The sequence below is a fragment of the Pezoporus flaviventris genome, unplaced genomic scaffold, assembly GCF_033815535.1.
Source record: "Pezoporus flaviventris isolate CSIRO_AGI_PZ_B2104156 unplaced genomic scaffold, CSIRO_AGI_Pfla_v1 ptg000015l, whole genome shotgun sequence".
Lineage (NCBI taxonomy): Eukaryota > Metazoa > Chordata > Aves > Psittaciformes > Psittacidae > Pezoporus > Pezoporus flaviventris.
The window spans coordinates 28,914,210-28,927,453 of NW_026892563.1; the positions used below are offsets into that span (position 1 = coordinate 28,914,210).

Below are 13,244 nucleotides of genomic sequence, written 5' to 3' on the forward strand. Positions count from 1 at the left end.
AAACAACAGGAGCAAATGCATTCAGTTTTCATTCTTGGTGAGAGCAGCAGCAGAGAGAAGCAGCATTTCATGAGTCATAGAAAGAAAGCACATGGAATGCCAGGATGCTATTAGTTACATTTGAGTTTGAAAGTATACACCAAAAGTTGACAAGCTCATTTGAGAAGCATCATTCAGTTCAATGAAATGGCAAGGTTTTAATCTAATGCCTGGTGGTGGCATTATCCACCATCTATCTCTACCACACCTATGCTCACTTCATATAGAAAAAATACATCTTTTATTCTGCAAAACCTCTACTGCTTTTGAGAACAATGCATCCTCTGTGCCCCAAGCACCAAATTTAACTTGGAGGTGAAAGAAGCTTATCATGCACTCCTGACCCAAGCTGTCTGCAGAGCACCAGTGCTGTCCTGATGGTGCATCCCAACAGGGTCACCTTCAGTTCTGTTTGTACAAGCCACACAGCCCGGAGAGTTGAGCTGGGAGTGTGGTTTCCACTGCTGCTACCTTTTCATAGACCCTGTTTGAAAGCCCTGGCCCAGGGTATAGTCCTGTTGCTGTTTATCAGTGAGCTCTGGGGTTCTTTTTCCTGCTGCTGTTGCTTACCTGCAACAGTCATTTCCACCCATTATGCAGTGAGTAGTTTTCTTTGCTGTACTTAGTTATTTTAGATTGTCCTTCTCTCCTGTAATGAATTATTTTCAAGGGGGAGGGAGGAGGACATAAAAATACCCTGTATAATGAAAATACAACACTTTTATACCTTTTCGGGACACATCCTCAAACCCTATTACCAGGCATTATACATTTGCCATGCTTGGAGTTTCAAAGTTGTTGTTTTTGAGATGTCACCATGGAAAATAAAAGCAGGAAAACTACTGCCAATCTGCCTTTTTATTACCCTGCAGGCAAATAATTTGTCCACTTTTTGCTAAGAAATGAGTGGTTTTCAACCCTTTTTTGATTAATGTATGATAAACCAAACATTTTCTAGTGGAGTAGCAGACCCCTGCATGAATTTCATACCAAGCTCACAGGGTAACATATTCAAGCATGTTCTGCCCAGCCTCCTTTCATACAACAAAGCTCTGTAAGTACTCCATGGAGCCACACTACTTCACAGAAAGGATAAACTGATTTTGAAGACCTAAAAACTTTTTCCTTGTGGATTTTATTGGGAAACAGTCTTTTCCTACAGACATGTTCCTTCCTTTTGGCAGTCTGATCCTTTCATCCTTATGTCTGCTGAGCTCTGGACCAATGTTTTTCGTCTCTCATAAGCAACTTCATTTAGATCCTATCTCCATGTTATAAATAACACGTGGGCTCTCACACTGTTTGCAGACGTAATCTGACAGGCATTTACATGTTTAAACCCGTATTTGCCAGGTGTTATCCAGCCAGGCACAGAAGAGCCACAGGCAGCTCCCCACTCTGTTTCCCAGGATGCATCATGCCTTGGCTCCTCAGCTTCCTCCCTGTGGAAAGGGAAGCAACGCAGGGTCACCTGTTTCCTACAGGAATAGTGGTCAAGCCCCAGCGAGCTCAGCCCTGCTCCGAACTCCTCAGGGATGCATCAGAACTTACTCGAATGTTCTGGCTATGCACTGAACTATTGCCTTAGCTTTATACCCGTAGTAAATATGGATCCAGACAAGAACGTTAACGAGAGAAAGCCCACCGTAACTCAAAACGATACCCCCGTGCCCTTAGGTGCTGACGAGAGGATTGGGGAACCTCTGCCAGCTTCCCCACAGGAACGCCCGAGCTCAGCCGGTCCCCACCGCTGAGGGGCTTCAACAGCCCCACCGCAGGTTGTGGCTCTGCGCCCCCTGGCGGCCAGCCATGTGCCGCGCGGTGCGCAACGGCCGAATGGAGTGTGTGGTGGTTAGGATCTGTAACAGCCGGGTCTGAAAATTGTTAATTGTGAACAGCTCAACGTCCAGTGCAAACTGTCAATGGTGTTGGGACCGGTTTTGTTTAACACCTTCGTCGCTGACATGGACAGTGGGATTGAGTGCGCCCTCAGCAAGTTTGCCAATGACACCAAGCTGTGTGGTTCGGTTGATACCCTGGAGGGAAGGAATGCCATCCAGAGGGACCTTGACACGCTTGTGAGGTGGGCTGATGCCAACCTCATGAAGTTTAACCATGCCAAGTGCAAGGTCCTGCACCTGCGTTGGAGAAATCCCAGGCACAGCTACAGGTTGGGCAGAGAAGAGATTCAGAGCAGCCCTGCGGAGAAGGACTTGGGGCTGTTGGTTAAAGAGAAACTGAACATGAGCCAGCTTCAATGTGTGCTCACAGCCCAGAAAGCCAATCATGTCCTGGGCTGCATCAGAAGAAGCATGACCAGCAGGTTGGAGATGATCCTGCCCCTCTACTCTGCTCTTTAGAGACTGCACCTGCAGTACTGTGTTCAGCTCTGAGGCCCACAACACAAGAGAGATGTGGACCTGCTCAAGTGAGGAAGGCCATGGAGATGGCCAGAGGGCTGGAACACGTCCCTTGTGAAGATAGGCTGAGAGAGCTGGGCTTGTTCAGCCTGAAGAAGAGAAGGCTCTGAGGAGACCTTATTGCAGCCTTTCCAGTACCTAAAGGGGCCTACATGAAATCTGGAGAGGGGCTTTTTACAACAGCATGTAGTGACAGGAGAAGGGGGAATGGCTTTAAACTGAAAGAGGGGAGATTTAGATCAGACATTAGGAAGGAATCCTTCCCTGCGAGGGTGGTGAGGCACTGGCACAGGTTGCCCAGACAACTGCGGCTGCCCCATCCCTGGCTGTGTTCAAGGCCAGGTTGGATGGGGCTTGGAGCAATCTGGTCTAGTTGAAACTAGGTTATATTCAAGGTCCCTTCCAACCCAAACTGTTCTGTGATTTTATGCTTAATCCTTTTCTTCCCATGTGTGATGGCACTCAGTGTCTCTTTCGGCCTCTTCATTCCTTCTCCTTCCCACAACTCCCTCCACAGTGAAGAAATCTCCAAACGTACAAGAAGAAGAAAGGGTGCCCATACCTTGAAGTCAAATGGGTGTGGGAAGACATGACATCAGAAATACTGGGTGGACACCCAGCTCTCTGGGAAGTCGCTTCTGGTTGGGGAAATGTTTATGCTAGCAAGGTAGAAGCCGCAGGTGCCCCTCAGCACCCACAGTAATTTTTGGTTGCCTCTCGTTACAGGTAAGGCTATTCTGTGTCCAGACCAGTTGGCCCAAAGCTCTTGGCTATAGATACAGGTCTATCATTTCTGAATTAGAGAAAGGAGCCTGAAAAAAAATTGCCTGAAGTGGCACAGGACCACTTATTGCAGGAGGTGTAGTGCTTTCAGTTAGTCCTCACTGTGGATAGAAATCCTTTCTGGTTATACTTCAAGTATGTTTGCATCAGGCCCTTTAGAATTGGTGATTTTTGTGTTCCGGATATCTCATTTTCTCTTTGAGAAGCAGATTAGTCAGCACACTTGTCTCTGAATAGGTACTCCAGGGTGGTGGGAGTTTCAGCTCAAACTGGATGCATTTTACACTCAATAGCCTGCTAAATTATTAATTTATTTAAAGTTCTCTGCTTCCTGGCAAAGCCAGAATGCATCCTTCTACAGGCCTCAGTCCTGCTCACCCTGGAACTGCAAGTTTTGGCAGGGACTTTAACATACTGTAAGGTGCAGATCAGTTAAAACTTTAGCATAGTAAGCTGAAAGCTTTCTCTCTTATAGATACACTGCCGTGTTCTATGTGAGGACCACTGCATCTATGTGTCATCATTAAATTTATGTACAGTCACAGAAAAGACACTTGTCCATACACGTAGACCTCCAACTGGAGGATGTGGATTTAAAGCAAGTCAGCCAAAGGAGAACTGCCCCGAGTCTGACGACACTGTGGGATTGCACTCTGTTGGGAAGGGCATAGCCCAGCGCAGCTTGGAGCTGCTGGCTGTGGGGAGCAGCATTCTTCCCAGTGTTACCAATAAGGAGAACTGGAACCCCTCTCTCATCTTCAGGTCAGTAAGATTCTGCAAGAAGGGTGAGGTTGCTAAAATGGAGGCTACCTTAGGTATGTAAGCTCTTCCTGCATTTCTTTTTCAAGTTTTTGGCAATCTTAGACTTGAAAGGGTAAGCCAGCACAGTAAAAGTTTGAGGCATACCTGCCTAAAATGCAGGTCCTACAAATAGTTATGCATGGACTTAGCTGCTATCACAAAACGTGTGCAGAGAAGATATGCAGGCCTGGTACCTGGAACATTTTTCTTCAGAACTCGAAGCCCCAGCACCTTCAGCTAAAACTATCAGCATAGACAAATGGTCAGGACTTCTGAGAAAGTAAAAGTATTCAAATAAAAAAGTCACTGCACGCTCACATCCCGGTGCAGTCCAGCAGCCAGAACCCACTGACACACTTTGGAACCTTTATCTCTGGTGAACTGAGTTGCTGAGACCAGGAGAGCACCTGGTCCCGCACAACAAACAGGGCTTTACCTGACAACCAGCAACAGAACTTGTGTGGGTAACAGAATTGGAACCCAAGGTATGTTTCAGGCAGCACTGGGGGAGTGAGATGTTGTTTGTTGGTGGTGGTGTGTTTTGTTGTGTTTTTTTTTTTTTGTAATAGAAATATATATTTATATATAGTAATTTTCATCTTCACTTGTCAGGAGAGATCTGAGGCTTCCTTCTGTTCACCAGTCTGGTGCCTGAGTGGAAAATTTCACTGCCCAGTTTCAGTGATATGCAACTTAGGCTGGTTCTTATGAACAGTTGCAGAAGGCAAGTTACTGCCACAAGGCTCAATAATCAGGTCTCCACAATCAGGAGGTCTCCATGGACAGCCTGTCATCCTGATGAGACATGCTTCTTAATTAAGCAAATATGCTGCATTGTAGCTGAAACAATTCCTAACTGTCCCAATTTTCATCATCAGATCACTGAGTCTGGAGTTATAGAGTCCCCAAAAACAAGGGGTTTTGAAGGATTTCAAATAATTCCAAGTCTAAAAGTTCAATGCTCAAGCATGTGCAGCATGCATTTCAAAATGTGTTTGAAGAGTAGTAGCTGAGTTTTGTACTACTGCAAAGACCTCTGAAAGGAAGAGAATGGGTAGTGCCCCAGTATTTCTGGAAAGATCCACCCACTTCTGGATATGGCACAACTTTACTTGCAGACAAATCTATTCAGAAGCAGCCCAATCTTAACCGATTTCCTGTTTGAGTACTTCAATGACACCGACTCATGGGAAAACCAGAAAGAAGCCATGGTCAAAATATTGGGCAAACTGTTTAAGCTAATGAGGGAGGACACTGTTTTTTGCGAAGCAGCTGGTAGTGAGAGCCTGGAGGAGAAAAGGATAACAGCTGCCTGGAGAGAACTAAATTCATGCACAGGAGCAAAGTGAAGGGCGGCACGCTGGTGTGCTTCAGCATGTGAAATGTCAAGACAGAAATGGTGTATGAATATTGCCCATCTCACTCAGCTGACTGGTACCCTTAGGTTATGCCTACACTAGTGCATAATATAAGCCCCAGGGATTTAACCTGGGTGCTCAGTCCCTGATCATCTGCTCTGCAAAACATATTAGCATATTATATCCTATAGTAAAATCATTTGCAACAGCCCACATTCAGTAAGCCTGATTGCTCCTGAAGGATGACCAGTTGCACAATGCTGGTCACCAGGACCTGCAAGAACTATGTGTCTACTGGGCTGCTTGTGAGGCTGTGGCCTAGATTGGATGAATGCAGCTTAAAATGAACTCTCCAAAGCCTGCCATTTAAAAAAAGTAGACCATCTTACAGATCTGACCTAGAGCACAGCTGTGTCAACAGTTACTTAGCACAGTTATATTAATTCAGGCTCTAGGGGAGAAGGTGGGAGTAGAGTGAGAGCAAATGACAAACCAGATCTACTGCCAATGGAGCATGAAGCTGTGCCCTCTGTGACAGCAGCTGGTGGCTAAGGGACATATGGATGTATCCACATTACTCAGCCGGTCATTCCAGTCACATTCCTTCTGTTCACAGCTTGCTTGAAGGAATCTTGTGCTCTTTGAGCTGGTGGTCTCTTTGACCTTAGTGATATCCCCCATCTGGGAGCTCACCTCCATGTGAAAGCTCATGGTTAGCATTAGGCCTATCGGGGATGCCAAAAACAAGAACTCTACAACAGATTTGATCACTTCATTTTCTTGCCTAAAGCATACTATAAGTTCTTCTGTTTGGCTCTGTGGGTGGAACAGGCATTTCAGCGTACACTGCCACGTTCATTACACGGAGTTCTTCCATGCTAGATATATTAACATCTTTGTTATTACTGCCAGCCCTCTCCTCCCCCATACCAACCGGTTGCCTGAGAGGATTTCTTTAAAGGACAGACTCCCAGTAGTAGTATTCTCCAAGTGAAGATCTCTTCAGAGGTCAGTTCCTTCTGCTTTCTCAGAATCCTGCCTTTCCTAGATTTCTTAGAAAGTCATTATTTGAAAATGTCAAAACCACTAGCAAAAATATCACCTGAATTCTAGAAATCAGTGTCATAATTACCTCCTCATAATCAGTAACAACACAAAACCATGGCATTTGAGTTAAAAAGTTCTATGCAAGAAAAAATGTTTAACATTTAATATAAAATCAAAGTTTGACGTAGCTTATTTTTCAAATGTCATCCTTCTTCTGCTCATCAACTGACAATTAGACCACCACAATCAAAAAAGTAATCCTAAATACTTTTAGGAGCCTTATAAAAAGCATTCATAAAGTGCCACCCACAAAAGTACCTAAACAAGAATCTGAGAGAAATACCCGTAAGGATGTTAATTTACTTAATTAATACTGAGGAGTAAGCTGTCATTTGTGGAACTGTCAATGTAACAACTATACAACTCAGCAAAAATACTGCTCCATAGATGACATCCCAAGAAAGCACATGTATGCTGAGGCACGCAGCAGTCTTGTGGGACTTTAAAATAAATAGGTACTAATGTCACCCAAACCCAAGACCACTGACAAGTGAGAAATGCGGATTCTAAAGGGAGTGATCATCCCAGGCTGTGGCCTTACCATGTGGTAAAACCCAGGCAGCTTGTACAGCAAACAGGTACAGATTTTAGCTCTTTTTTACTGGGGTAAAAACCATTCCCTGCTAGAAATAACAGAGAAAGACACCAGTCCTATGGTCTCTTCTCTGGCCTTGAATATACCGTAAAATATAAGCACCTTTCCTCTCCCTATCCCCAAGAGAGGGGCTCAGAATAACCTCTGCATCACAGTGAACACAGCTTGTTTTGCAGCAGCCTCCCTCTGCTGAAGTGCCTGGACAGTGCTCAGAGCTACCCAGAACACAAGGGGACAAGGCTCTGACGGCTCCCTTCCACAAAACTCATGTCCCATATGAGGTGTCCAGGGAGCAGCTGTGCATCTTCCCAACACCAGGTAGCTGCCTGTGGTCCACAAAGCTTTCTCCACTCCACCAGCTAGTCCGTGTGGTGCTTCTGGTGGCGCACCAGCTGGGGCTGGAAACGAAAGCTCTCCCCACACTGGGTGCAGTGGTACGGCTGCTCCCCAGTGTGGATACGGGTATGCTTGATGAGGTTGGAGTTGCCACTGAAGCCCCGGCCACACTGGCTGCATTTGTAAGGCTTCTCACCAGTGTGGGTACGAGTGTGGTTAATGAGGTCAGAGCTCTGCCCAAAATGTTTGCCACACTGCCCACAGGCGTAAGGCCGAATGCCATCATGGGTTCGCTGGTGCTGAAGGAGATGGGAGTGTTGGCTGAAGCTTTTCCCACAGGCTGGGCACTTGTAGGGCCGCTCACCTGTGTGCATGCGCTGGTGCTTGATGCAGGTGGAGCTGTCACTGAAGATCTTGCCACACTCGCTGCACATGTAAGGCTTGAGCCCGGTGTGGATGCGCTGGTGCTTAAGGAGGTTAGAGCTCTGGCTGAAGCTCTTCCCACACTCAGCACAGGTGTAGGGTTTCTGGCCCGTGTGGACCCGCTGGTGCTGGATGAGATGGGAGCTCTGGCTGAAGCCCTTGCCACACTCTCCGCACAGGAAGGGGCGCTCCCCAGTGTGCATTCGCTGGTGCTGGATGAGATGGATGCTCCGACTGAAGCCCTTGCCGCACTCAGAGCGGACGGTGGGTAGCCCTGCACAAGGAGTGCCCTGTGAGGCTGCTGATGTCCTTCTGTCCCATTCTTTTACCAGGCTGATATTAGAAGAAGGCAGCTTAGTCACCCCTTCTTCCTCACAGTCACCTTGCTGAGCTCCTGCGGAATCATGCCGACTTCCATGGCTGTTTCCCAACTGTTCCTCTCCTCCCCTGGATCCCACTGCCAACACATCCTGCAGATCTGTGCTTGCAAGGTGATCTGGAAGGGGACCTAGCTCATCATCTGGAAGAAAAGTATAACTGTAACTGTGATTCTTGGTGGGGAGTGGCACAGCAGAGAACGGGCAAGCTGTTACCCTAGGAAGCCTCATCTGCACTATGTAGGAGGAGCAGTAAAAGGAAGACTGACGTGCCACAAACAGTAGAGCCAAAGGCTATGCTACAGGTGTCTCCTTGCCCCCAAGAAATCTTCACATCTTGTCTTCCTAATACTCCGTCTTCCTATACATACTCTTAACAGCAGGCTGTCAAAGGCTGTCTGCCTGCCCTGAGGGGAAAAGAGGTCTTAATATGAGCTGCATGAAATAAAATGGCTGCTGAAGTAATTCAGAAAGCATTTTGCTTGCTCTGTCTTTATAATCTGATCTAACTTATTCCTCACCCATGTGTGTCTCCTCTGAGGCCTCAGGATCTTGTTCTTCTTCTTGGTCCATCTGTGCAGTTACATCAGGCTCAGCAACCACGAATCCTTACAAAAGCAAACAAAAGTAATCTTAGTTGAATATTCAGCAAGAGCTTTTCATGTGTCTTAAAATGTACTGCCCCTGCTGATTATGGAGGGCAAGCAGAGTGGTTGCCTGAAAGAATGAAGTCAACTGAGCAACAACGTTTATGGACATTCTGTACACTACTGAGGTACCTGGAGTTAGAGGCTTGCCTTAGAGGAGACTCAAGGTTTCCTCTTATCATAAGCATTAGGACATAGACCAGACGTGCTGGACTCAGAATTGGTTGACTGCAATGCTAGATACCAATGTAAGCAATGAGCAAAACCCAGCCAAGCCACACTTACAGTTCTTTAATGACAGCCAAAAGACTCATTACTCTCCTAAGATTATTTTAAATGGAAATTTTTAAATTTCTTTAGTCACCAGAACCTGATTTTCTTACTTGCTATCTCATCTGTTTCTTCTCTTTCAAGACTCTCAGGCTGAGGCAGCAAAACCCAACAAAACATGATGGCAATATGATTTCTTGTCTACTCTAGCTGGATTCTGTTGGTTCCCAGCCTGGCATCCCTACTGAGCTCCAGCAACCGTCATGGTTGCAGCTGTTGGGCAGGGTGCTCTTACAAACACTGTCAGCACCAAAGATGAGAACTTTTCCTTCGGGATTTCCTATTTTAAGGCCAAAGCCAAACAAACAGTAAGCAACAGCAGTTAGTATCAAGAGGACAGGCATTAGCAGTTGCTGCAGGAAAAAAACAATGCAGAAGAACAGAGAAAACAGTCACTTTATATTAAGAAGCAGGAATCAAAGATGGCAGGGAAAGGATACCATGTGGGTGTATCTAGGACCAGAGGCTGATGGCATCATGGCTAAAGCTGAAATCACTTATGGGAATATTTTCAAAGCATTAAAGACATTGCTTTCCCCCACCCCTTTCAATCTTTATAGGTTCTTACTAGTTTGCATCACTTCAAAAGTACACCCCCTGAACACTGCTTCAAGCTACCAATCTCTCTGGACAACTGATATCTCTGGACAGCTAGTTGAGCTCCAGACAGGATGGACTAACTGGACAGATGGCCACTGGTGCAAACCAACACTGCAGACTGAATGGGTACCTGCTCCTGGACCATTCCATCCTTCACCAACAGCTACTTTACAATAGGTAGTGGGTGATAAGGGATTAGGTAGTGCCAGAATCAAGGAGAGAACTCAGATGAAGGGAACAGTTTGAGACCTTGGATGCCTACAATTACAAAAACACCACTCTTGAAGTCTTTTATTCTATGTGGCAAAGCTGGACAGAAAGAAGGGGAGCAAGGAGAAGAAAAACACTGCAATCTTGAACTGCAGAACCATAATGAAAAAAAAATAGTAAATCAGACACACAAAAATGAAGCCTTAGCAAAAGAAGAAAGGCCTTCTTAAAACCTTACTAAAAGTTAACAATCTAAGTAAGTCCCGACTGTAAACATCTGCTGAATGCTGAAGTGGACCACCCCTGCAGATGGATCATTTCCAGCAGTTCCAAGCCAATATATGAAGGGAGGTTGCTTTCTGCAGCCCTACAGCTCTTGGGACTTTGCCACTCTCGAGGCTCCTTGCTGCAAGTCTGGCACTACAAGCCAGACCAAGCTGTCTTATGTGATATATACCAAGACAGCCCCACTCCAAAGCTGGAGGAGTCAAAAGCATGTCCACACACAGACCTTCCCTCCAGGCAGCTGACCTCAAAGAGCAACGCTTCCCTCCAAAAGCTGTCAGCAAACCTGAACTTCGGGAGCCCAAAGCCCTCAGCATTTCAACATCTAACAAATGCCCAACAGCTGCCATCCAAGGAAACATCTAAGCAAGCAGACAAGGTAGAAAGAATAATTCCTTTGTGATCCTGGAAAGATTTCCTGGCTTGGGTTGCTGCTACGCTCAGGTTTGCTACACCAGCTCAGCAGAAAGCAGATAACCCCAAATACAATTAACAGGCTGGTCTGGAGCAAGGAAGTTTTGTCCTTTCCCATGATCAGAGTCATGTCCCTGTGAAAGGAAGGGACAAACCTTATTAACAAAGGGAACGTTCTTCTTTCAGGGATTCCATACCTTACTAGCAGGAGCATATCCCTGGGCATACTGTGTTACTGCTTGAATGTGGGAACCAAGATGGCAAGAACATCTGTGTATGCGGGTGTGTGGGACTCCTGCAGGCACCGTCCATAGCTTTACTAAAACAGGATCAGAAGGGTGTCTGATTTAGGCCTCCAGCAAGGGAACTGCAAATCCCCTGTCCTGTTCCCGCAGCCTTGGCTTTAGTACTGCAATAGTATTATCTAGATTTTGTAGCTGCCTCCTACAATTTATGTTCTTTACCTTGGCTACTTATTTTCTCTTGTGACCACTCAGCTCTACATTCCTCCCATGGCTGTACCAAGCTGTGGAGGTTATGGAACTCATCCTAATGCAGATCTCCATACTTTCAGCTTCTCATGCTCCTGCAGTGCCCTTGGTGGCTACACACTCTAGGCATCCTCACTCCAGGCATGACAGCAGAAACCTGCAATCCAGAACAGGGTGTTCAGATCTTTCTCTTCCCAGCTATTATCTGGGATAGATAATTCTTGCAGTAAAAAGCAAAAGGTGAAGGTATTATCACAGACAACAGTTACTTATGTAGCTGCATTTCTTTTGGGTTTGATGAAAGCCCCTTTCCCTGTACCATCAGATGTACTCATAACCTGCAGTGCTTGCCTGTGCCTGCTCAGCCCTGAGTATAGCCAGGGGTGCTGAAGCACAGACAGAGGAGGGCCTCCGTGGGCTGCACTGCTGGGGCACCCCCAACGGTGTGTGGGGAGCAAGTGTGGTGTAGTTTTGGGGGAACAAGGCAGTGGCAGGGGTGTAAAGCTTCCTGTAATAACCATAAGAATCACTGGGTGGAAAATGGGGAGGGACCGGCGTTTGCTCGCGGGCAGGAGGATGGAGAGGGGGAGCTGCATAACATGTAAGGGAAGCGAGCAGACAAGGGTGGCCGCTACATCAGAGCCCCCCAAGACAGGGGCTAGCCGGCCCTCCCCTTCTTTGAGCTGCATTTCTGCTTCTCTTTTGAGTATCTCTTTCCTGCACAGGGCCAAAGACAAAGACTCGGACGCTGGCCTCACGCCCGGCTCCCGGTGCGCTTGGCCTCCCCCAGGAGCTGCGCGGCACAGCCCCGCGTGGGCTGGGGCACCCCATCCCAGCTCCCCGGTGCCGCCCCGTCCCCCAGCGCAGCGGGTGTCGGGAGACCCGGCCTGGCCCCGCCGTGCCTACCTGCAGCCACTCGCTCCCGCCAGGCCGTGCGCCGGTAGCGGCTTCCTGCTCCGCGGGCAAAGGGCGCTTCCTGGGTGGGGTGAGCGATGCCGCCGAAGCGCTGCAGCGCCGTCGTGACAGCGTCCATCTCTGGGCGGGGGAGCTGCCCTGCTATGGGTCCCTCGTCGGGATGTCGCGCTCGTGCTTCCCCGGGGAAGCGAGGCCTGGCAGGAGGAGGCTTTGCCTAGTCACCGGTACAGCCGCTCCGAAGCCTGATACCCAGTAGCTCACAGCAGACTGTTGTCCAGAGGTGGATTCTTGCCCACCGCAGGGTTTTCAAAGAACACAGTTGTTCTGTGGTCCCTGTTTAGGTTAACTTTGATCAGGTGGCCAGGTTGGAGGGGGTTTTAATCAACCTGGTCTAGTGAAGGTGTTCCTGCCTGTGGCAGGGGTTGGAACTCGCTGATCTTTTAAGGTTCCTTCCAACCCAAACCATCCTGTAATTGTTGTATTTACAGTAAAGTTCTTTGACGTCACATTGTCAAGGTTAACTTACAGCGCAGAAGAAAAGCAGATGAAGTGGGATGTGTAGGACTTGTCTTTGGTAGGAACGGGGCCCAGAGCAGGTCCATGTGAGGACATCATGCTGTCTGTGCAAGATGGGAGAGGAGATAGGAAGTCACTTTGTTTTGGAATTACTGCCTCATTTGGAGTTTCCCTAGGGGAAAGATATGTACCTGGTGCTTTACAACACGGTGCCTGTTCTCAATTTCTCCATGTAATTCATACCTGGAGGGAAGAAGGTGGATGAGTACATGTGTTTTCATGAAACATGGTAGGAAATGTGGGACCTCAGGTGTGTAAATGAGTTCTTCCCTCACTGTTGTTAAAGAAGTTCTCCCTATGCAGTAGGGGGACCTGGATGTGTACTGTTTTCTCATCATGGTGACATTTGTGTTTTCCTGCCACCTTACCAGGGGACTGATGGGAGTGGGTTTGAACATGGAGAAGCCGTGTGGTTACAGACGCAGGGAGGAGACAGCAGATAATGCTGCGCAAGGCCACAGATCCCAAGCAGCTTTTCACCTTGGCGCCTGTGTCCCAACTGATAGATGTACTGCCTTTTTGGGTGGTGTTTTTTCA

The 13,244-nt window shown here is 47.4% G+C and overlaps 1 protein-coding gene across 2 annotated transcripts; it reads right to left on the reverse strand.

The window, feature by feature from the left end:
* Positions 1–6,595: 6,595 nt before the first annotated feature.
* LOC133269783 (zinc finger protein 70-like) lies at positions 6,596–11,715 on the reverse strand. Of its 2 annotated transcripts, XM_061454491.1 has the most exons (3): positions 11,190–11,713; positions 8,761–8,847; positions 6,596–8,382 (listed from the first exon to the last, which is right to left on the reverse strand). In XM_061454491.1, the coding sequence occupies exons 2-3, from the start codon at positions 8,810–8,812 to the stop codon at positions 7,463–7,465; spliced, it is 972 nt and encodes a 323-aa protein (XP_061310475.1). In that variant the 5' UTR covers positions 8,813–8,847; positions 11,190–11,713; the 3' UTR covers positions 6,596–7,462. The 2 variants fall into 2 exon arrangements, with proteins under 2 accessions (XP_061310475.1, XP_061310474.1); XM_061454490.1 differs by having other exon boundaries at positions 6,596–8,847; positions 11,190–11,715.
* Between the last annotated feature and the right edge of the window lie 1,529 nt (positions 11,716–13,244).